At 69.6% G+C, this 23,583-nt stretch overlaps 1 protein-coding gene across 1 annotated transcript in view; it reads left to right on the top strand.

The window, feature by feature from the left end:
* Positions 1–78: 78 nt before the first annotated feature.
* LOC141738201 (SCO-spondin-like) overlaps positions 79–23,583 on the top strand; it is a 94,247-nt gene continuing 70,742 nt past the window's right edge. Inside the window, 29 exon segments of the mRNA XM_074573392.1 lie at positions 79–179; positions 352–452; positions 607–792; positions 891–973; positions 1,717–1,887; positions 1,977–2,188; positions 2,415–2,517; positions 3,294–3,452; positions 3,576–3,661; positions 3,788–3,910; positions 4,002–4,164; positions 6,839–7,079; positions 8,696–8,834; positions 8,941–9,067; positions 9,672–9,844; positions 9,972–10,193; positions 11,592–11,757; positions 13,093–13,345; positions 14,532–14,712; positions 15,060–15,154; positions 15,276–15,532; positions 16,978–17,112; positions 17,226–17,428; positions 17,546–17,673; positions 17,796–17,905; positions 18,729–18,878; positions 21,301–21,394; positions 22,098–22,528; positions 23,349–23,582. Coding sequence (XP_074429493.1) covers positions 373–452; positions 607–792; positions 891–973; positions 1,717–1,887; positions 1,977–2,188; positions 2,415–2,517; positions 3,294–3,452; positions 3,576–3,661; positions 3,788–3,910; positions 4,002–4,164; positions 6,839–7,079; positions 8,696–8,834; positions 8,941–9,067; positions 9,672–9,844; positions 9,972–10,193; positions 11,592–11,757; positions 13,093–13,345; positions 14,532–14,712; positions 15,060–15,154; positions 15,276–15,532; positions 16,978–17,112; positions 17,226–17,428; positions 17,546–17,673; positions 17,796–17,905; positions 18,729–18,878; positions 21,301–21,394; positions 22,098–22,528; positions 23,349–23,582 — 4,705 coding nt within the window. The 5' untranslated portion in view covers positions 79–179; positions 352–372.

Raw genomic sequence — 23,583 nt, 5'->3', positions numbered from 1 at the left:
TGCCCCGGGAGAAGGCGGAGAGGGGGGGGGACACACAACGACGACACCGATATCCCCCCCCCCGCCCCGTAGCCACCAGCTGGGCCCAATCGCCAGCCCCACAGATGGCCCCCGCCGGCTGATCCCACCCCATAAAAAACCCCACCGAGGGCTGGGAGGGGGCCGGGGCCGGAGCACGGGTAAGAGGGACGTCCCTTGTCCGTGTCGCCATCGTTGCCGTCAAGATGCCGGGGGCGTCCCCGTGGCCGGGGGGGGGTCCCCGAGGCACCTCCGGTGCCTCGGGGACCCCCCCGGCCACGGGGACGCCCCAAGCGCCGTGACCGTAGGTGACGCCGATCCTCCTCTATCAAGGTGGCCCGGGTACGGCACGGCATGGCGGCGTCACCGCGCTTGCCCGGCGTGCTCCTGGCCACCCTCTTGCTCTCGGTGGCCACGGCGGAAGCGGCCACCGGGTAAGTCTCTTCCAGAAGTGGCCGGGATGGGCCTCAGGCGAGGGAATGGGGAGGGGGGGGGGGACACGGACACGGGACGGGGACACGCCGCCGCCGTCCCCAACCCGGGTTTTTTTTTTGGGGGGTTTGTTTTTGGGGGACCGGGTGGCGGCAGGCGGTGGTGCGAGCGGACGGTGCGGGTGACGGCGGAGGAGGAGGTGACGCCCCGGCGGGAGGACGCGGTGCCTTGCGCCGACCTCTACCGCTACAGCCTGGCCGGTTGGCGCATCGACCCTCACCGCAGGCCACGCCGCGCCTACGGCCAGCCCCGCCGCGACCCCCAGCTCTGCTACATCTACCGGTGAGCGCCGCCGGGGAGGACGCGGCACGGGGCGGGGAGGGTGACGTCGGGGTTAGGGGACAGCATGCCTCATGCCGGGTTTCCCCCCTACACCGCAGACCCCCGGAGACGCGGCCGGTGGCCTGGAACCGCACGGTGCGCGCCTGCTGCCCGGGATGGAGCGGGCCCCATTGCACCGAAGGTAAGGGTGGCCACGGAAACGCGGTGACGCCGCCGCGCCGTCCCCACTGAACCCAAGGGAAGGGTGGCCATGGAGGCGCCGCGCCGTCCCCATTGCACCCAAGTTAAGGGTGGCCATGGAGGCGCGGTGACGCCGCCGTGCCGTCCCCGTTGTACCCAAGGGAAGGGTGGCCACGGGGGCACGGTGACGCCGCGCCATCCCCGTTGCACCCAAGGGAAGGGTGGCCATGGAGGCGCCGTGCCATCCCCATTGCACCCAAGTTAAGGGTGGCCATGGAGGCGCGGTGACGCCACCGTGCCGTCCCCGTTGTACCCAAGGGAAGGGTGGCCATGGGGTCGCGGTGACGCCGCGCCATCCCCGTTGCACCCAAGGGAAGGGTGGCCATGGGGTCGCGGTGACGCCGCGCCATCCCCGTTGCACCCAAGGGAAGGGTGGCCATGGGGTCGCGGTGACGCCGCGCCATCCCCGTTGCACCCAAGGGAAGGGTGGCCATGGGGTCGCGGTGACGCCGCGCCATCCCCGTTGCACCCAAGGGAAGGGTGGCCATGGGGTTGCGGTGACGCCGCGCCATCCCCGTTGCACCCAAGGGAAGGGTGGCCATGGAGGCGCTGTGCCGTCCCCATCGCACCCAAGTTAAGGGTGGTCACGGAGATGCGGTGATGCCGTGGCCCACCGCCCGTCGCCCAGCCGTCGGGGGGCCCGGTGCTCACCGGCAAGAGACGAGGCACATCCCTGTGCCGCAGGCGAAGGCTCGCTGGGACGCTGCTACGGCACGTGGCAGTGCCAGGACGGCGCCGGCAGCCGCAACCTCTCGGCCATGAGCCTGGCGGAGTGCTGCCGGCACCCCTGGGGACACAGCTGGAGGAACGGCTCCACCGGCCCCTGCATCGACTGCACCCGCCTGCCCCTCCACGGTGGGTCCGGGGGGTCCCGGCGGGATCCCGGGGGGTCCTGGGGGGATGGTGGTGGGGGTTTGCTGAGCGGCGTCGCCTCCCCGCCGCAGGAGAGGCATCCCCGTGGCCATCGCTCGCCGCGTCCCTGGGGGGAGCAGCCGCCCGGCACCGGGATCTCTCGGCCGACTGCCTCTCCTGGGCCGGATCCCGCTACCGCACCTTCGACGGGACGCACTTCCACTTCTCCGGAGAGTGCACCTACAGCCTAGCCGCTGCCGCCGACGGCACGTGGGCCGTCTCCATCGCCGCCGGCAATCCCCGGGTATGGGGGCCACGGCGGGGAGGAGGGGGAGCCCAGCGGGGGTCTCTGCTCGCCCTGTAGACGGTGGCTCTGGGGGCAGGGGGTCCATCGGTCTGTCCCCACGGCACAGCCCGTGGTGTGCCCCGGCGTGGCCACGCTGTCCCCGGGCAGCCGGCAGGGTCTCGGTGGCCCTGGCGCCCGCCGCGGGCAGCCGGCCCCGGCCCCGGCTGATGCTGCGCTGCCGCAGGCGCTGCACATGGCCTTCGGCATGGACGCGGTGGTGGCCCGGGGCCGAAACGTCTCTGTGAACGGCGTGGTGGTGCCGGAGGGACAGCCGTACCTGCACAACGGTGAGGGCAGCGGGAGGCCCCGTCCCCCGCTGCCACCGATACCGGGGTCCTGGGTCCCCGTTCCCATCCCATCCCATCCCATCCACATTCCCATTCCCATTCCCTTTCCCATCCCATCCCCATCCCGTCCCATCCCCATCCCCATTCCATCCCCATCCCATCCCATCCCCATCCCATCCCCATTCCCATTCCCTTTCCCATCCCATCCCCATCCCGTCCCATCCCCATCCCCATCCCCATCCCATCCCCATCCCATCCCCATCCCATCCCCATCCCATCCCATCCCATCCCATCCCATTCCCATCCCCATGCCATCCCATCCCCATCCTATCCCATCCCCATCCCCATCCCCATCCCATCCCCATCCCGTCCCATCCCACCCAATCCCATCCCATTCCCATCCCCATTCCCATTCCCATCCCCATCCCCATCCCCACCCCCAACCCATCCCCATCCCCATCCCATCCCATCCCCATCCCCATCCCATCCCATCCCATCCCATCCTGTCCCCATCCCATCCCCATCCTATCCCCATCCCATCCCATCCCATCCCCATCCCCATCCCATCCCATCCCATCCCCATCCCCATCCCCATCCCATCCCCATCCCATCCCCATCCCCATCCCATCCCATCCCATCCTGTCCCCATCCCATCCCTATCCTATCCCCATCCCATCCCATCCCATCCCCATCCCATCCCCATCCCCATCCCAACCCATCCCATCCCATCCCATCCCCATCCCATCCCATCCCACCTCTTCCCGTGGTTCCGGCAGGGATCGGCGTCACCTGGCCGGGCGAGTGGGTGGCGGTGGCCAGCGGGCTGGGCGTGGGGGTGAGCTGGGACGGGCGCCAGGCGGTCACCGTGACGGCGGAGGCCGAGCTGCGGGGGGACACGCGGGGGCTCTGCGGCCCCTACAACGACGACCCTGCCGGTACGTGTCCCCTCACCGGCGACGTCCCTCCCTGCCGCCCCCGTGCCGAAGCCGTGTGCTGGGGCCATGTGCCGCCTCCGTCCCCCCCCCGGCAACACATCCGAGCCCTCCCTGTGCCCCCAGATGACTTTTTGCAGCCGGGGGGGGACGTGGCCCCCTTTGCCGCCACCTTTGGCAACTCCTGGAAGATCCCAGACTCCGGCTCCGAGGTACCGGGGCAGAGCTGGCTACGGCGGAGGCCGGTGTTACCGACCCCGCCGTGTCCGGCTGGGGGTCCCTGGGGGGGGGTCTCTGAGGTTGTGTGTGTGTGTGTGTCCCCCTCCCCCGGGTCTCAGCCCTCCTGCAGGGACGTGGCGGAGCTCGTCCCCGGCTGCGCGGCGGGCGACGCGGCGCGGCGGGCGGCCGAGGCCGTCTGCGGGCGGTTGTTGGCCGAGCCCTTCCGCGAGTGCCACGGCGAGGTGAGCGGGCGTCGCGGGGCGGCGGCGGCGGCGGCGGTGGTGGGGGGGTTATGCCGGATCCCACCGCCCTCACCCCCTCTCCCCGCTCCAGGTGGACCCCCACGGCTTTTACGCGGCGTGCCTGGAGGTGCTGTGCCGGGAGGGCGACGCCGGGCCCTCGCCGCCCGCCGCCGTCTGCGACACCTTCGCCGCCTACGCGCGGGATTGCGCCCGTCGCCAGACCTACCTCGACTGGCGCCGGCCGGGCTTCTGCGGTAGGGACCCGGGGGTGGGGGTGGTGGAGGCGGGGGGGAAATTCCGGCACCGAGCCCCCCACCGCGGCTCCCACCGCGCTGAGCACCCCGAAGGGGTCCGCGCCCCTCGGCTGCCTGCACCCCAAGGGCTCCTGCGTGCACCCCTCGGTCCCGGGCACCCCAAAACCTCCTCCACGCACCCCTCGACGGCGTGACCCCCGATTTCTTGTGCGTGCACCCCTCGGTCCTGGGCACCCCAAAGATTTTTGGTTGCACCCCTCATCTCCGTGCACCCCAAGGGCTCGTGTCTGCACCCCTCGGTCCCGGGCACCCCAAAACCTTCTCCACGCACCCCTCAATGGCGTGACCCCCGATTTCTTGTGCGCGCACCCACTGGTTCCCTGCACCCCAAAGGTTTCTCCGTGCACCCCTCAATTGCGTGCACCCCAAAGGCTCGTGTCTGCACCCCTCGGTCCTGGGCACCCCAATTTCTTGTGCGTGCACCCATCAGCCATGTGCACCCCAAAGATTTCTGCTTGCACCCCTCGACGGCGTGCACCCCAAAAGGCTCATGTCTGCACCCATCGATCCCGGGCACCCCAAAGGTTTCTCCACGCACCCCTCAACGGTGTGACCCCCGATTTCTTGTGCGCGCACCCACTGGTTCCCTGCACCCCAAAGATTTCTGCTTGCGCCCCTCATCTCCGTGCACCCCAAAAGGCTCATGTCTGCACCCATCGATTCTGGGCACCCCAAAGGTTTCTCCACGCACCCTTCAAATGCGGGCACCCCAATTTCTTGTGCGTGCACCCTTCAGTCCTGGGCACCCCAAAGAGTTCTGCTTGCACCCCTCATCTCCATGCACCCCAGAGGCTCGTGCACCCCTCGGTCCTGTGCACCCCAATTTCTTGTGCGTGCACCCATCAATCCCGGGCACCCCAAAACCTTCTCCACGCACCCCTCAATGGCGTGACCCCCGATTTCTTGTGCGCGCACCCACTGGTTCCCTGCACCCCAAAGGTTTCTCCGTGCACCACTCAATTGCGTGCACCCCAAAGGCTCGTGTCTGCACCCCTCGGTCCTGGGCACCCCAATTTCTTGTGCGCGCACCCATCAGCCATGGGCACCCCAAAGATTTCTGCTTGCACCCCTCGACGGCGTGCACCCCAAAAGGCTCATGTCTGCACCCATCGATCCCGGGCACCCCAAAGGTTTCTCCACGCACCCCTCAACGGTGTGACCCCCGATTTCTTGTGCGCGCACCCACTGGTTCCCTGCACCCCAAAGATTTCTGCTTGCGCCCCTCATCTCCGTGCACCCCAAAGGCTCGTGCACCCCTCGATCCTGTGCACCCCAATTTCTTGTGCGTGCACCCATCAAACCCGGGCACCCCAAAACCTTCTCCACGCACCCCTCAATGGCGTGACCCCCGATTTCTTGTGCGCGCACCCACTGGTTCCCTGCACCCCAAAGGTTTCTCCGTGCACCCCTCAATTGCATGCACCCCAAAGGCTCGTGTCTGCACCCCTCGGTCCTGGGCACCCCAATTTCTTGTGCGTGCACCCATCAGCCATGTGCACCCCAAAGATTTCTGCTTGCACCCCTCGACGGCGTGCACCCCAAAAGGCTCATGTCTGCACCCATCGATCCCGAGCACCCCAAAACCTTCTCCACGCACCCCTCAATGGCGTGACCCCCGATTTCTTGTGCGCGCACCCACTGGTTCCCTGCACCCCAAAGATTTCTGCTTGCACCCCTCATCTCCGTGCACCCCAAAAGGCTCATGTCTGCACCCATCAAACCCGGGCACCCCAAAACCTTCTCCACGCACCCCTCAATGGCGTGACCCCTGATTTCTTGTGCGCGCACCCACTGGTTCCCTGCACCCCAAAGGTTTCTCCGTGCACCCCTCAATTGCGTGCACCCCAAAGGCTCGTGTCTGCACCCCTCGGTCCTGGGCACCCCAATTTCTTGTGCGTGCACCCATCAGCCATGGGCACCCCAAAGATTTCTGCTTGCACCCCTCGACGGCGTGCACCCCAAAAGGCTCATGTCTGCACCCATCGATCCCGAGCACCCCAAAACCTTCTCCACGCACCCCTCGACGGCGTGACCCCCGATTTCTTGTGCGCGCACCCACTGGTTCCCTGCACCCCAAAGATTTCTGCTTGCGCCCCTCATCTCCGTACACCCCAAAGGCTCATGCGTGCACCCCTCGGTCCTGTGCACCCCAATTTCTTGTGCGTGCACCCTTCGGTCTTGGGCACCCCAAAGATTTTTGCTTGCACCCCTCAATTGTTTGCTCCCCAAAGGCTCGTACGTGCACCTATCGATCCCGGGCACCCCAAAGGTTTCTCCACGCACCCCTCAATGGCGTGACCCCCGATTTCTTGTGCGCGCACCCACTTTGGGGTTCCCTGCACCCCAAAGATTTCTGCTTGCGCCCCTCAACGGGGCGCGCCCCAATTTCTTGTGGGCGCACCCCTCGGTCCCGGCCACCCCAAAGCCTCGTGCGTTCACCCCTCGGCCGCCTGCGCCCCACAATCCCTCCCCGCTTCCCGCTGCGTGCACCCTCCGTCCCCATGCTCCCCCCCCCCCCGCTCCCTTGGGTGCCCCCCAAATTCCGGTGCCTTCTCCTTCCTCCTCCTCCTCCTCCTCCTCCTGCGGGTGCTGAGCGCGGCGTCCGTCCCCGCAGAGCGTCCCTGCGGCGCGGGGCAGCGCTTCTCGGACTGCGTCTCCTCCTGCCCCGCCGGCTGCGAGGCCGTGGGCAGCCAAGAGCCGGGGCCCTGCCACCACCACTGCGCCGGCGGCTGCCAGTGCGCCCCGGGGCTCTACCGGGACGGGGGGCTCTGCGTCCCCCCCACCGCCTGCCCCTGCCACCACCGTGGCCAACGCTACGGCCCCGGCCAGAGCGTGCGCCAGCGCTGCAACCACTGGTGAGGCGCGGCCAGGGCTGGGGGGGGGGACACGGGGGACGGGGCGCCCCGGGGCTGGCACCCGTCACACCCCGCTTTTGGGGATGGGGGGCCGGGGGGGGGGCGGAATTGTGTGTCCCTGATGGGATGGGGATGGGGATGGGATGGGGATGGGATGGGGATGGGGATGGGGATGGGATGGGATGGGATGGGGATGGGATGGGATGGGATGGGATGGGGATGGGATGGGATGGGATGGGATGCGGATGGGGAAGGGGATGGGATGGGATGGGATGGGGATGGGATGGGATGGGATGGGATGGGGATGGGATGGGATGGGGATGGGGATGGGGATGGGATGGGATGGGATGGGGATGGGATGGGATGGGGATGAGGATGGGGATGGGACGGGATGGGGTGGGACGGGATGGGGATGGGATGGGATGGGATGGGGATGGGGATGGGGATGGGGATGGGGATGGGATGGGATGGGATGGGATGGGATGGGGATGGGGATGGGGATGGGGATGGGATGGGATGGGGATGGGGATGGGGATGGGGATGGGATGGGGATGGGATGGGATGGGATGGGGATGGGGATGGGGATGGGGATGGGGATGGGATGGGATGGGATGGGATGGGATGGGGATGGGGATGGGGATGGGGATGGGATGGGATGGGGATGGGGATGGGGATGGGATGGGATGGGATGGGATGGGATGGGATGGGATGGGGATGGGATGGGGATGGGATGGGATGGGATGGGGATGGGGATGGGGATGGGATGGGATGGGGATGAGGATGGGGATGGGATGGGATGGGATGGGGATGGGATGGGATGGGATGGGATGGGATGGGGATGAGGATGGGGATGGGATGGGATGGGATGGGATGGGATGGGGATGGGGATGGGATGGGATGGGATGGGGATGGGATGGGGATGGGGATGGGATGGGATGGGGATGGGGATGGGGATGGGGATGGGATGGGATGGGGATGAGGATGGGGATGGGATGGGATGGGGATGGGATGGGATGGGATGGGATGGGGATGGGATGGGATGGGGATGGGGATGGGGATGGGATGGGATGGGATGGGGATGGGATGGGATGGGGATGGGGATGGGGATGGGATGGGATGGGGATGGGATGGGATGGGGATGAGGATGGGGATGGGATGGGATGGGGATGAGGATGGGGATGGGATGGGATGGGGATGGGATGGGATGGGGATGAGGATGGGGATGGGACGGGATGGGGTGGGACGGGATGGGGATGGGATGGGATGGGATGGGGATGGGATGGGATGGGGATGGGGATGGGGATGGGATGGGATGGGATGGGGATGGGATGGGATGGGGATGGGGATGGGGATGGGATGGGATGGGGATGAGGATGGGGATGGGACGGGATGGGGTGGGACGGGATGGGGATGGGATGGGATGGGATGGGGATGGGGATGGGGATGGGATGGGGATGGGATGGGATGGGGATGGGGATGGGGATGGGATGGGATGGGATGGGGATGGGGATGGGGATGGGATGGGGATGGGATGGGATGGGAGGCATGGTGGCCTCCATGTCCCCACTGTGGTGGCCCCCGTGTCCCCACTGCCATGTCCCCTCCTGGTCCCGCAGCACGTGCCAGGGTGGCCGGTGGCTCTGCAGCCAGGAGCGGTGCCCGGGGGAGTGCGCGGTGCTGGGGGGCCACCACTACGTCACCTTCGACCGCCGGCGCTTCTCCTTCCGTGGCACCTGCGCCTACATCCTGGTGCAGGTGAGGGTGGCCAGCGCGGTGGCCGCCGCGGTGGCCCGGGGCGGTGAGGACCTGCCCTGGGGGAAAGGCGGTGGGGGGGCGCTCAACGGGGGTCTCTGCCCCCCAGGACTTCGTGGAGGGGCAGCTGCTGATCACGGCCGAGCACGAGCCTTGTGATGGCCACCGGCCCCATGGCTGCCTCCGCTCCCTCTCCGTCAGCGCCCACCGGACCTCCGCCCGCCTCCGCGGCACAGGTGACCCCCGGGGACCGTGCCCCGTGCCCGCTGGCCATGTCCTGATGTCCCCGTGGTGGCTAGTGCCAGCCCAGTGGCTGTACCCTGGCATCCCCGTGGTGGGTGCCAGCCTGGTGGCCGTGCCCTCGCACCCCACGGTGGCCACTGCCAGCCCGATGGCTGTGCCCTCTTGTCCCCGTGGTGGTGGGTGCCAGAGCAATGGCCGTCCCCTGATGTCCCTGTGGTGGCCAATACCAGCCCGGTGGCCATGTCCTGATGTCCCTGTGGTGGCCAGTGCCAGCCCGGTGGCTGTACCCTGACGTCCCTATGGTGGGTGCCAGCCTGGTGGTCGTGCCCTCGCACCCCACGGTGGCCACTGCCAGCCCAGTGGCCATGCCCTGACATCCCCGTGCTGGCCAGTGCCAGCCCCGTGGCTGTGCCCTCATGTCCCCATGGTGGTTGAGTGTCCCCTGTTGTCCCCGTGGTGGGTGCCAGCCTGGTGGCCGTGCCCTCGCACCCCACGGTGGCCACTGCCAGCCCGGTGGCTGTGCCCTGACGTCCCCATGGTGGTCGCCAGCCTGGTGGCCGTGCCCTGACGTCCCCCCCCGTCTCTCCCCCGGCGCAGGCGAGGTGACGGTGGACGGGCGGGAGGTGACGCTGCCCTTCGCCAGCGCCGAGCTGAGCGTCCGCCGGGCGTCTTCCTCCTTCCTGCTGCTCCAGACCTTGGGGCTCCACGTCCTGTGGGGGCTGGAGACCCCCAACGCCTACCTCACCCTCCAGCCCGCCTTCGCCCACAGGGTGAGCCCCGCCGGCGCCACGCCGCCGCGGCGCTGCTGGTGGAACCGGGATGGGTGCCGGTGGGATCCACGCCGGCGCCGGTGGGATGGCGGGGGGACGCATCCCGAGCCCTGTGCCGGCGCGGCAGGTGCGGGGGCTCTGCGGCACCTACAACTGGGACCAGCAGGACGAGTTCACCACGCCGGCGGGAGACGTGGAGACCGGCGTCGCCGCCTTCGCCAACGCGTACCGGGCGGCCGGCGACTGCCCCGCGCTGGCTCCCCTCCCCCTCCAGCCCTGCGACGCCTTCGCCGGCCGCAGGGAACTCGCCGAGGCCGCCTGCGCCGTCCTGCGCAGCCCTGCCTTCCAGGTGACCACCGGCCCCCCCGCCCCAGCTGGCCACCAGCGTGACCGGTGGCCGGTGACCAGTGTCTGGTGGCCGGTGACCGTTGCCCGGCAGCCAGTTCCCGGTGCCTGGTGCCCAGTGTCCATTGCCCGGTGCTTAGTGTCCAGTGACCCCTGCCTGGTGGCCACTGCCCAGTGGCCAGTGGCCAGTGCCCAGTGCCTGGTGGCTGGTGACCATTGCCCGGCAGCCAGTTCCCAGTGCCCGGTGCCGGGTGCCCAGTGTCCATTGCCCAGTGCGTGGCGCCCGGTGACCAGTGCCTGGTGGCCACCACCCAGTGCCTTCTGACCAGTGCCCAGTGGCCGGTGACCAGTGCCTGGTGACCACTGCCCAGTGCCCATACTGTGGTGCCCAGTGGCCAGTGACCAGTTCCCAGTGCCCAGACCTTGGTGCCCAGTGGCCACTGCCCAGTGCCTGGTGACCAGTGCCCAGTGGCCAGTGACCAGTTCCCAGTGCACAGAGCCTGGTGCCCAATGTCCATTGCTGGGTGCCCGGTGACCAGTGCCTGGTTCCTGGTGGCCAGTCCCTGGTTTCTGGTGCCCGATCCCTGTTGCCCATTGACCAGTGCCTGGTGCCCAGTGACCAGTGTCCATTGCCTGGTGACCAGCGACCAGTGCCTGGTTCCTGGTGCCCAGTGACCTGTGCCTGGTGCCTGGTGGCCGGTGACGGGTGCCTGCTGGCCAGTGCCCAGACGCTGGTGCCCAGTGTCCATTGCTGGGTGCCTGGTGCCCAGTGACCAGTGCCTGGTGCCTGGTGGCCGGTGATGGGTGCCTGGTGGCCAGTGCCCAGACCCTGCTGCCCAGTGTCCATTGCTGGGTGCCTGGTGCCCAATGACCGGTGCCTGGTGCCTGGTGGCCGGTGACGGGTGCCTGGTGGCCAGTGCCCAGACCCTGCTGCCCAGTGACCAGTGCCTGGTTCCTGGTGCCCAGTGACTGGTGCCTGGTGCCTGGTGGCCGGTGACGGGTGCCTGGTGGCCAGTGCCCAGACTCTGGTGCCCAGTGTCCATTGCTGGGTGCCTGGTGGCCAGTGCCCAGACCCTGCTGCCCAGTGACCAGTGCCTGGTTCCTGGTGCCCAGTGACCTGTGCCTGGTGCCTGGTGGCCGGTGGCCGGTGCCTGGTGGCCAGTGCCCAGACCCTGCTGCCCAGTGACCAGTGCCTGGTTCCTGGTGCCCAGTGACTGGTGCCTGGTGCCTGGTGGCCGGTGACCGGTGCCTGGTGACCAGTGCCCAGTGCCTGGTGCCCTGTGACCAGTACCTGGTGCCTGGTGCCCAGTGCCCAGTGCCCAGTTCCCAGTTCCCGGTGCCCGGTGCCCGGGGGGGGTGGCGATGGCAGCGGCGCATCCCGACGTGCCCGTCCCGCCCGCAGCCGTGCCGGGAGGTGGTGGAGCCGGAGCCCTTCCTGCAGCTCTGCCTGCGCCAGGCCTGCGCCTGCGGGGACGGGCAGCGCTGCCTCTGCCCCGCGCTGGCCGCCTACGCCCGGGACTGCGCCCGCGAGGGGACCCCGCTCTCCTGGAGGAACCACGGCCTCTGCGGTGGGGGCGGGGCGGGAAGGGGCGGGAGGGGTGGGATGGGATGGGATGGGGATGGGATGGGATGGGATGGGATGGGATGGGATGGGGATGGGATGGGATGGGATGGGGATGGGATGGGATGGGATGGGATGGGGATGGGATGGGATGGGATGGGATGGGATGGGATGGGGTTGGGATGGGATGGGATGGGATGGGGATGGGATGGGATGGGATGGGATGGGGATGGGATGGGATGGGATGGGATGGGATGGGGTTGGGATGGGATGGGATGGGATGGGGATGGGATGGGATGGGATGGGGTTGGGATGGGATGGGATGGGATGGGGATGGGATGGGATGGGATGGGATGGGGATGGGATGGGATGGGATGGGATGGGATGGGATGGGGTTGGGATGGGATGGGATGGGATGGGATGGGATGGGGATGGGATGGGATGGGATGGGATGGGGTTGGGATGGGATGGGGATGGGATGGGATGGGATGGGATGGGATGGGATGGGATGATGGGATGGGATGGGATGGGATGGGGTGGGACGGGATGGGATGGGATGGGATGGGGATGGGGATGGGGATGGGATGGGATGGGATGGGATGGGATGGGGATGGGATGGGATGGGATGGGATGGGGTGGGATGGGGATGGGGATGAGGATGGGATGGGGATGGGGATGGGGATGGGGATGGGATGGGATGGGGTTGGGATGGGATGGGGATGGGATGGGATGATGGGATGATGGGATGGGATGGGGATGGGATGGGATGGGGATGGGGATGGGGATGGGGATGGGATGGGGATGGGGATGGGGTGGGGTGGAATGGGATGGGGATGGGGATGGGATGGGGATGGGGATGGGGATGGGGATGGGGATGGGATGGGATGGGGATGGGGATGGGATGGGATGGGATGGGATGGGACGGGATGGGGATGGGATGGGATGGGATGGGAACGGGACGGGACAGGACGGGATGGGATGGGATGGGATGGGATGGGATGGGATGGGATGGGATGGGACGGGATGGGATGGGGACGGGATGGGATGGGGACGGGATGGGGATGGGATGGGATGGGGTGGGACGGGATGGGGATGGGATGGGATGTGATGGGATGGGACGGGACGGGACAGGACGGGATGGGATGGGATGGGATGGGACGGGATGGGATGGGGACGGGATGGGGATGGGATGGGATGGGGTGGGACGGGATGGGGATGGGATGGGGATGCTGCCACCACGTGCCAGGGGACAGCGGGAAGCGCCGGGTACTGTGGGTGCAGGCGGGGGGGGGGGGGGTCAGGGATGCCACCATGGGTGACGTCCCCTTGCCTGTCCCCGCAGAGGTGCCCTGCGGCGGGGGACAGCTGTACCAGGAGTGCGGCCGTCCCTGCGGCCAGACCTGCGCCGAGCTGCGCCTGCCCGGGGCCGGCTCCTGCCCCGAGCTGGCCGGGCTCTGCGTCCCCGGCTGCAACTGCCCCCCCGGGCTAGTGCTGGAGGAGGGTGGGCAATGTGTCCCCCCGGCCGCCTGCCGCTGCCGCCACGGCACCCAGCTCTACCCCCCCGGCAGCCAGATCCGCCGGGGCTGCAATCCCTGGTGCGCGGCCCGGCCGGTGCCCCGGCGAGGGGGGGGTGGCGGGGACGGGGACGGGTATGTGGGGGGTGGCACGGGCCAGGCGGAGCGAGGGGGGGTCCCTCCGGTGACAAGGGACGTGGAGCCGGCGGGTGACGTCTGATGAAATCCCCCTACGGCCCGTTTGGGATGGCACCACGGGATAGGTGGCTTTCATTGAACGTCCCTGTCACCGGGCACCGCGGGCACCGAGGAGGAGCACGTCATGGGAGGAGATGGGATGGGATGGGGTGGGATGGGGATGGGATGGGATGGGATGGGATGGGATGGAGTGGGATGGGGATGGGATGGGATGGGATGGGATGGGATGGGGATGGGGATGGATTGGGATGGGATGGGGATGGGGATGGGATGGGATGGGGATGGGGATGGGGATGAGGATGGGGATGGGATGGGATGGGATGGGATGGGATGGGATGGGATGGGGATGGGGATGGGGATGGGGATGGGGATGGGATGGGATGGGATGGGATGGGATGGGATGGGGATGGGGATGGGATGGGATAGGATGGGATGATGATGGGATGGGATGGGGATGGGGATGGGATGGGATGGGATGGGATGGGATGGGGGCAGGGATGGGATTGGGGATGGGATGGGGGTGAGATGGGATGGGGATGGGAAGAGGATGGGATGGGATGGGATGGTATGGGGTTGGGGATGGGGATGGAGATGGGATGGGATGGGATGGGATGGGGATGGGATGGGATGGTATGGGGTTGGGGATGGGGATGGAGATGGGATGGGATGGGATGGGGATGGGATGGGATGGGGATGGGATGGGGATGGGATGATGATGGGATGGGATGGGATGGGGATGGGATAAAATGGGAATTGGAATGAGGAAGGGATGGGATGGGGATGGGGATGGGATGGGATGATGGGATGGGATGGGATTGGGATGGGGATGGGGATGGGATGGGATGATGGGATGGGATGGGATGGGGATGGGGATGGGGATGGGATGGGATGATGGGATGGGATGGGACGGGATGGGATGATGATGGGATGGGATGGGATGATGACGGGACGGGTGCTGGTGGTGCGGGTACCCCAGCCTGGGGCCGGCTGGGTGGGGGACTCCTTCTGCTGGGGGGTGCTGGGGTGGGGGGTGTGGGGGGAGCCGCCCTCACCGCGCCCCTCCCCGCAGCGTCTGTACCGGGGGGTCCTGGCGTTGCGCCGAAGCCCCCTGCCCCGCGGCCGCCCTCTGCCCCGGGGGGCTGGTTCACGCCCCGGGGTCCTGCCTGCGCCGCTGCGACGCCGCCGAGCCCAACGGTACCTGCGCCGGCATCGCCGACGGCTGCGTTTGCCCCCCCGGCACCCTCTTCCTGGTGGGTCACCCCCTCCCCGGGCGGCCGGGGGGGTTGGGGGGGGGGCGGCTGGGGAAATGGCCACCGGGGGTCTGGGGGGGCCCAGCACCTTGCGGGGCTGAGGGGCCAGGGAAGTTGGGGGTCGGGGGAGCCGGGAGACGGTGGGCGCGGGGGACACGGGCCATGGCGGGGGTGCGCGTGGGGGTCACCGGGGTGTCCCAGCCCCACGGCTGGTGCCTGCCCTGAGCCCCCCCATACCCCGTGGTGGTGGTGGTGGTGGTGGTGGTGGTGGAGGTGGGGGGTCAGCAGCCCCCCCCCCCCCAACGGTGGGTCGCTCGGGGGGGTGGTGGGGTGTCTCGCTCCGGCAGGACGGGCACTGCGTGTCCCCGGAGGAGTGTCCCTGCCACCACGGCGGGCGGCTCTACCGGCCAAACGCCACCATCGTCCGGGACTGCAACACCTGGTGAGACCCCCCCCCAACCCCGAAACCCCCTCCCCAGGACCCCTCCCCACCCCGGGGTGGGGGGGGTGTGCCGTGGCGGCGCTTAGCTGCGTTTTCCCCCCCCTCCCCCCTTCCCCGGCAGCGTGTGCCGGCGGCAGCGGTGGCACTGCGGGCGCGAGGAGTGCGCGGGCACCTGCGTGGCCACGGGGGACCCCCACTACGTCACCTTCGACGGGCGAGCCTTCTCCTTCCGCGGGGACTGCGAGTACCTGCTGGCGCGCCAGGCCGACGGGCTCTTCGCCGTCACCGCCCAGAACGTCCCCTGCGGCACCAGCGGCGTCACCTGCACCAAGTCGGTGGTGGTGGCCATGGGCAACACCGTGGTGCACATGCTGCGAGGTACGCGGTGGGGGGGGGGCGCGGGGATGGGGACACCGCAGGGACGGGGGATACGGGGATGGTGGGGGACACGGGGATGGGGACATGGGGATGGGGACACGGGGATGGGGACACGACAGGGACGGGGGGTACGGGGATGGTGGGGGACACGGGGATGGGGACATGGGGATGGAGGACGTGGGGATGATGGGGGACATGGGGATGGGGACACCGTGGGGACAGGGGATACGGGGATGGTGGGGGACACGGGGATGGGGACATGGGGATGGAGGACGTGGGGATGATGTGGGACATGGGGATGGGGACACGGGGATGGGGGACGTGGGGATGATGGGGGACGTGGGGATGATGGGGGACGTGGGGATGGGGACACGGGGATGGGGGACGTGGGGATGATGTGGGACGTGGGGATGGGGACACGGGGATGGGGGACGTGGGGATGATGTGGGACGTGGGGATGATGGGGGACGTGGGGATGGGGACACGGGGATGGTGACATGACAGGGACAGGAGATACGGGGATGGTGGGGGACACGGGAATGGGGACATGGGGATGTGGGGATGATGGGGGACATGGGGACGGGGACACCACGGGGCCGGGGGATACGGGGATGGGGGGGACACAGGGATGGGGACATGGGGATGATGGGGGACATGGGATGGGGGGGACACAGGGACGATGGGGGATGTGGGGATGGGGACAAGGGGACGGGGGATGCGGGGATGATGGGGGACACGGGGATGGGGGACACGGGGATGATGGGGGACATGGGGATGGGGGGACAGAGGGACGATGGGGGGCATTGGGATGGGAGACACGGGGATGAGGGGGGACACGGGGATGGGGGACATGGGGATGGGGACACAGGGATGGGGACACCACGGGGACGGGGGATACGGGAATGATGAGGAACACGGGGATGGGGGACACGGGGATGATGGGGGACATGGGATGGGGGGGACACGGGGATGGGGGACGTGGGGATGGGGACAAGGGGATGGGGACACCACGGGGACTGGGGATGCGGGGATGATGGGGGACACGGGGACAAGGGACACAGGGATGGGGGGACGTGGGGATGGGAGACACGGGGATGGGGGGACCCGGGGACGGGGGATATGGGGATGCTGGGAGACACGGGGATGGGGGGACACAGGGATGGGGGACATGGGGTTGGGGGACACAGGGAGGATGGGGGACACAGGGATGGGGGACATGGGATGGGGGGACATGGGGACGGGGCATACGGGGACGGGGGACACAGGGATGGGGGGACACGGGGCCTGGCGACGTGGGGATGGGGGACATGGGGATGATGGGGGACATGGGGATGGGGGGACACGGGGACGATGGGGGACATGGGGATGGGTCCCCCATGGGGACGGGGACGTGCCGGGTTGGCCGCCCCCTCCCTGCCCCGCGACAGCCCTCCCCGTGCCGGCAGGGAGGGACGTGACGGTGAACGGGGTCTCGGTCCGACCCCCCAAAACCTACAGCGGGACGGGGCTGACGCTGGAGCGCGCCGGCCTCTTCCTCCTCCTCCTCTCCCGCCTGGGGCTGGCCGTGCTGTGGGATGGAGGTGAGACCCGCCGGCGGGCGGGGGGGGTGTCCCCGGCTCACGGGGTGCCACTGGGTGCCATGCCGTGCCGTGCCGTGCCGTGCCGTGCCGTGACGCCCCCCCACCGCCCCCAGGCACGCGGGTGTACGTCCGGCTGGAACCCCGGCACCGGGGTCGGGTGGCCGGCCTCTGCGGCAACTTCGACGGCGACGCCGAGAACGATTTCACCAGCCGGCAAGGGGGGCTGGAGCCCACCCCCCACCTCTTCGGCAACTCCTGGCGCCTCAGCCTGCTCTGCCCCGAGGTCCACGGCGACGGCGCGCCGCACCCCTGCGCCGTAGGCACGGGGACGGGGACGGGGCGGCGGGCCAGCGCGCGGCCGGCCGAGGCGGGTGGCATCCGGCGGACGGTGACATCGGTGTGTGTGTTGTCCCCCCCCCCCCCCCCATCCCAGGAGAGCCCCCACCGGGCGACGTGGGCACGCCGGCGCTGCGGCGTCCTCCAGCAGCGGCTCTTCGCGCCCTGCCACGACGTGGTGCCCTCCCAGCGCTTCTACGACTGGTGCGTCTTCGACGCCTGCGGGTAAGTGCCGGCGGCGGCGGCGGCGGGGGGGTGAGGGGGGGCGGTGTCGGGGTCGGTCCCCGAGGCGGGAGGGGTCCCATCACCCCCCCACTCCCCACCCACCCGCCGGGCGCCGCCGGCAGCTGCGACTCCGGGGGGGACTGCGAGTGCCTGTGCACGGCCATCGCCGCCTACGCCGAGGAGTGCGGCCGGCGCGGCGTCCACATCCGCTGGAGGAGCCAGGAGCTGTGCCGTGAGTCACCAGCCCCGTGCCCGTCCCCAAACCATCCCATCCCATCCCATCCCATCCCATCCCATCCCATCCCATCCCATCCCATCCCATCCCATCCCCATCCCATCCCCTCCCATCCCATCCCATCCTGTCCCATCCCATCCCCATCCCATCCCATCCCATCCCATCCCATCCCATCCCGTCCCATCCCATCCCGTCCCATCCCATCCCATCCCATCCCATCCCATCCCATCCCGTCCCATCCCATCCCATCCCATCCCATCCCGTACCATCCCATCCCATCCCATCCCCATCCCATCCCCTCCCATCCCATCCCATCCTGTCCCATCCCATCCCATCCCATCCCATCCCATCCCACTCCATCCTGTCCCATCCCCATCCCATCCCCATCCCATCCCATCCCGTCCCATCCCATCCCACTCCATCCCATCCCATCCCCATCCCATCCCATCCCGTCCCATCCCATCCCATCCCATCCCATCCCATCCCCATCCCATCCCACTCCATCCTGTCCCATCCCCATCCCGTCCCATCCCATCCCATCCCATCCCATCCCACTCCATCCCGTCCCATCCCATCCGATCCCATCCCCATCCCATCCCATCCGATCCCATCCCCATCCCATCCCATCCCATCCCATCCCATCCCATCCCATCCCATCCCACTCCATCCTGTCCCATCCCATCCCATCCCATCCCATCCCACTCCATCCCATCCCATCCCATCCCATTCCACAGGGCCGGGGGGTGGGATGCGGGGGGAGGGACCGTTCCCCGTCAGCCGTGGGTCAGGGGTCCGAGCCCTGCCCCACCCCCGTCCCCAGCCCTGCAGTGCGACGGGGGGCTGGAGTACAGCGCCTGCGGCCCCCCCTGCCCCCCAACCTGCCGCGGCCTCGGCCGGGACCCCCCCGAGCACTGCCAGGGCCTGGCCTGCCTGGAGGGCTGCTTCTGCCCCCCGGGGAGCGTCCTGCACGGTGAGCGCTGCGGCTGCCGTGGGGCCGGCGTGGGGCTGGAGTGGGGCTGGCGTGGGGCTATGGTGGGGCTGACGTGGGGCTGGCATGGGGCTGGCGTGGGGCTATGGTGGGGCTGACGTGGGGCTGGCGTGGGGCTGGCGTGGGGCTATGGTGGGGCTGACGTGGGGCTGGCGTGGGGCTGGCGTGGGGCTATGGTGGGGCTGACGTGGGGCTGGAGTGGGGCTGGTGTGGGGCTATGGTGGGACTGGTGTGGGGCTGGCGTGGGGCTGGCGTGGGGCTATGGTGGGGCTGACGTGGGGCTGGCGTGGGGCTGGTGTGGGGCTATGGTGGGGCTGATGTGGGGCTGGCGTGGGGCTGGCGTGGGGCTATGGTGGGGCTGGCGTGGGGCTGGAATGGGGCTGGTGTGGGGCTATGGTGGGGCTGACGTGGGGCTGGTGTGGGGCTGGCGTGGGGCTATGGTGGGGCTGACGTGGGGCTGGAGTGGGGCTGGCGTGGGGCTATGGTGGGGCTGACGTGGGGCTGGAGTGGGGCTGGCGTGGGGCTATGGTGGGGCTGACGTGGGGCTGGCGTGGGGCTGGTGTGGGGCTATGGTGGGGCTGATGTGGGGCTGGAGTGGGGCTGGTGTGAGGATGGTGTGGGGCTGGAGTGGGGCTTGTGTGGGGCTTGGGTGGGGCTACGGTGGGGCTGGCGTGGGGCTGGCATCAGGTGATGTGGGGTTGGAGTGGGGCTATGGTGGGGCTGGAGTGGGGCCAGTGTGGGGCTGGAGCGGGGTCGGCGTGGGGCTGGCATGGGGCTGGCATCGGGTGGTGTGGGGCTGGAATGGGGCTGGAGTGGGGATGGTGTGGGGATGGTGTGGGGCTGGAGTGGGGCTGGTGTGGGGCTGGTGTGGAGTGGGTGTGGGGCGGGTGTGGGGCTGGCGTGGGGCTGGCATTGGGTGGTGTGAGGCTTAAGTGGGGCTATTGTGGGGCTGGAGTGGGGCCAGTGTGGGGCTGGCGTGGGGTCGGTGTGGGGCTGGCGTGGGGCTGGCATCGGGTGGTGTGGGGCTGGTGTGGGGCTGGTGTGGGGCTGGTGTGGAGTGGGTGTGGGGCGGGTGTGGGGCTGGCGTGGGGCTGGCATTGGGTGGTGTGAGGCTTAACTGGGGCTATTGTGGGGCTGGAGTGGGGCCAGTGTGGGGCTGGAGTGGGGTCGGTGTGGGGCTGGCGTGGGGCTGGCATCGGGTGGTGTGGGGCTGGTGTGGGGCTGGTGTGGAGTGGGTGTGGGGCGGGTGTGGGGCTGGTGTGGGGCTGGTGTGGAGTGGGTGTGGGGCGGGTGTGGGGCTGGCGTGGGGCTGGCATTGGGTGGTGTGAGGCTTAAGTGGGGCTATTGTGGGGCTGGAGTGGGGCCAGTGTGGGGCTGGCGTGGGGTCGGTGTGGGGCTGGCGTGGGGCTGGCATCGGGTGGTGTGGGGCTGGTGTGGGGCTGGTGTGGGGCTGGTGTGGAGTGGGTGTGGGGTGGGTGTGGGGCTGGCGTGGGGCTGGCATTGGGTGGTGTGAGGCTTAAGTGGGGCTATTGTGGGGCTGGAGTGGGGCCAGTGTGGGGCTGGCGTGGGGTCGGTGTGGGGCTGGCGTGGGGCTGGCATCGGGTGGTGTGGGGCTGGTGTGGGGCTGGTGTGGGGCTGGTGTGGAGTGGGTGTGGGGTGGGTGTGGGGCTGGCGTGGGGCTGGCATTGGGTGGTGTGAGGCTTAAGTGGGGCTATTGTGGGGCTGGAGTGGGGCCAGTGTGGGGCTGGCGTGGGGTCGGTGTGGGGCTGGCGTGGGGCTGGCATCGGGTGGTGTGGGGCTGGTGTGGGGCTGGTGTGGAGTGGGTGTGGGGCGGGTGTGGGGCTGGTGTGGGGCTGGTGTGGAGTGGGTGTGGGGCGGGTGTGGGGCTGGCGTGGGGCTGGCATTGGGTGGTGTGAGGCTTAAGTGGGGCTATTGTGGGGCTGGAGTGGGGCCAGTGTGGGGCTGGCGTGGGGTCGGTGTGGGGCTGGCGTGGGGCTGGCATCGGGTGGTGTGGGGCTGGTGTGGGGCTGGTGTGGGGCTGGTGTGGAGTGGGTGTGGGGTGGGTGTGGGGCTGGCGTGGGGCTGGCATTGGGTGGTGTGAGGCTTAAGTGGGGCTATTGTGGGGCTGGAGTGGGGCCAGTGTGGGGCTGGCGTGGGGTCGGTGTGGGGCTGGCGTGGGGCTGGCATCGGGTGGTGTGGGGCTGGTGTGGGACTGGAGTGGGGCTGGAGTGGGGCTGGCGTGGGGCTGCTGTGGGCCTGGCATCCGGTGGCGTGGGGCTGGCGTGGGGCTAGCGTGGGGCCGGTGGTTGGCCAGCGTTGGGCTTCGTGGGGCCGGCGTGGGGCCGGCGTGGGGCGGCTGTGGGTCGGGCGTGGGGCTGAGGGCTGCTCCCGTTGCCGCTGGCAGACGGGGGGTGCGTGGCGCCGGCCGAGTGTCCGTGTTTCTGGGACGGCTTCGCCTTCCCGCCCGGCGCCGCGGTGCAGCAGGGCTGCCGCAACTGGTGAGTCCGCCCCCGCGGCACCGCACGGCACCGCACGGCACGGCACGGCGCGGCACGGCACGGCACCCGGCACACACCGGCCTGGCACCGCCGTCTGCCACCCACCGGGACGGCAAAGCCACCCGGCACCCACTGGGACGTTGCGGCCATCTGGCACCCACTGGGGCCAGCGTGGCCACCTGGCACCCACCGGGCTGGCACGGCCATCTGTCACCCATGGGCCAGCGTGGCCACCCAGCACCCACCAGGCCAACATGGCCGTTGGGCGCCCACCGGCATGGCACGGCCATCTGTCACCCATTGAGCCACCGTGGCCATCTGTCACCCACCGGGCCACCGTGGCCATCTGTCACCCATTGAGCCACCATGGCCACCCGTCACCCACTGGGCTGGCAAAGCCATCTGTCACCCACTGGGCCACCGTGGCCATCTGTCACCCATGGAGCCACCATGGCCATCTGTCACCCACTGGGCCACTGTGGCCATCTGTCACCCATGGAGCCACCGTGGCCATCTGTCACCCACTGGGCCACTGTGGCCATCTGTCACCCACTGGGATGGCACGGCCATCTGTCACCCACCGGGCCACCGTGGCCACCTGTCACCCATGGAGCCGCCGTGGCCATCGGGTGCCCGCGGTGCTGCCGCCGTGGGGTCGTCGCGCCGCGCTCCCGGCGCTGATCCCCTGCCCGTTCCCCCTCAGCACGTGCGCGGGGGGCGGTTGGCGCTGCCCGTCGCCGCCATCGCCGTCATCGTCCCCGTCCCCGTCGCCGTCCCCGTGCCCGTCCCCGTCGCCCTGCGCCCCCTGGGAGTTCCGTTGCCGGGCCGAGGGGCGCTGCGTGCCGGGCGCCTGGCGCTGCGACAACGAGGAGGATTGCGGCGACGGTTCGGACGAGGCCTGCGCCCCCCGTTGCCCCCCGCGGCAACCCCGTTGCGCCGGGGGCCAGTGCCTGGCGTGGGGCGCCCGCTGCGACGGCTACCCCGACTGCCCCGACGGCTCCGACGAGGACGGTTGCCCCCCGACCCACTGCCCGGCCCCTGGCTTCGGATGCGCCGACGGCCGCTGCCTCCCCCCGGAACTCGTCTGCGACGGTCGGCCCGACTGCGGCGGCGACGACCCCTCGGACGAGGCAGGCGAGTGGCCCCACGGCCGCCCCACGGCCGCCCCACGGCGGTGCCAGGGGGGAGGGGGAGGGAATTTTGGGGGTCTCGGGGGGGAGGACGGGGGCATTTCGGGGGGCTCGGAGTAGCGGGGTGCAGGAGGGGGCTGTGCCCCACGGCGAGGGGGTCTGAGACGCCGTCCTTGGGGGGCTGTGCCCCATAGCGAGGGTCCCTGAGCCCCCCAACCTTGGGGTTCTGTGCCCCACGGCAAGGGGGTCCGAGACCCCATCCCCGGGGCGCTGTGCCCCATGGCAAGGGGGGGCTGTGCTCCATGGCAAGGGGGTCTGAGACACCGTCCTTGGGGGGCTGTGCCCCACACTGAGGGTCCCTGAGCCCCCCAACCTTGGGGTTCTGTGCCCCACGGCAAGGGGGTCCGAGACCCCATCCCCGGGGCGCTGTGCCCCATGGCAAGGGGGTCTGAGATGCCATCCCTGGGGGGCTGTGCCCCACACCGAGGGTCCCTGAGCCCCCCAACCTTGGGGTTCTGTGCCCCACGGCAAGGGGGTCCGAGACCCCATCCCTGGGAGCCTGTGCCCCATGGCAAGGAGTGGCTGTGCCCCATGGCAAGGGGGGCCTGTGCCCCACAGTAAGGGGTCCCGAGCCCCCCGTCCCTGGGCATCTGAGCCCCACAGTGAGGGTCCCTGAGCCCCCCGACCTTGGGGGTCTGTGCCCCACGGCAAGGGACCTTAGGCCGCCGTCCCTGGGGGTCTGTGCCCCACAGTAAGGGGTCTAACCCCCCGTCCCTGGGGTTCTGCGCCCCACGGCGGGGTTCCCCGACGGCGTTTGGCCGCAGGCTGCAGCCCGAGCTGCGCGGGGGGCGAGTTCCGCTGCGCCGTGGGTCGCTGCGTGCCGTCCCCTCGGCGTTGCGACGGCCGGGACGACTGCGGCGACGGCAGCGACGAGCGGGGCTGCGCCTGCCCCCCCGGCCACCTGCCCTGCCCCGGCGAGGACCGTTGCTTGCCCCCGGCCGCCCTCTGCGACGGCCACCCCCACTGCGCCGACGGCACCGACGAGGCCACCTGCCCGGG

Source organism: Larus michahellis, chromosome 2 (genome assembly GCF_964199755.1).
Source record: "Larus michahellis chromosome 2, bLarMic1.1, whole genome shotgun sequence".
Lineage (NCBI taxonomy): Eukaryota > Metazoa > Chordata > Aves > Charadriiformes > Laridae > Larus > Larus michahellis.
Note: the sequence above shows the minus strand (reverse complement) of the source record. Positions and strands in the feature narration are given on the sequence as shown.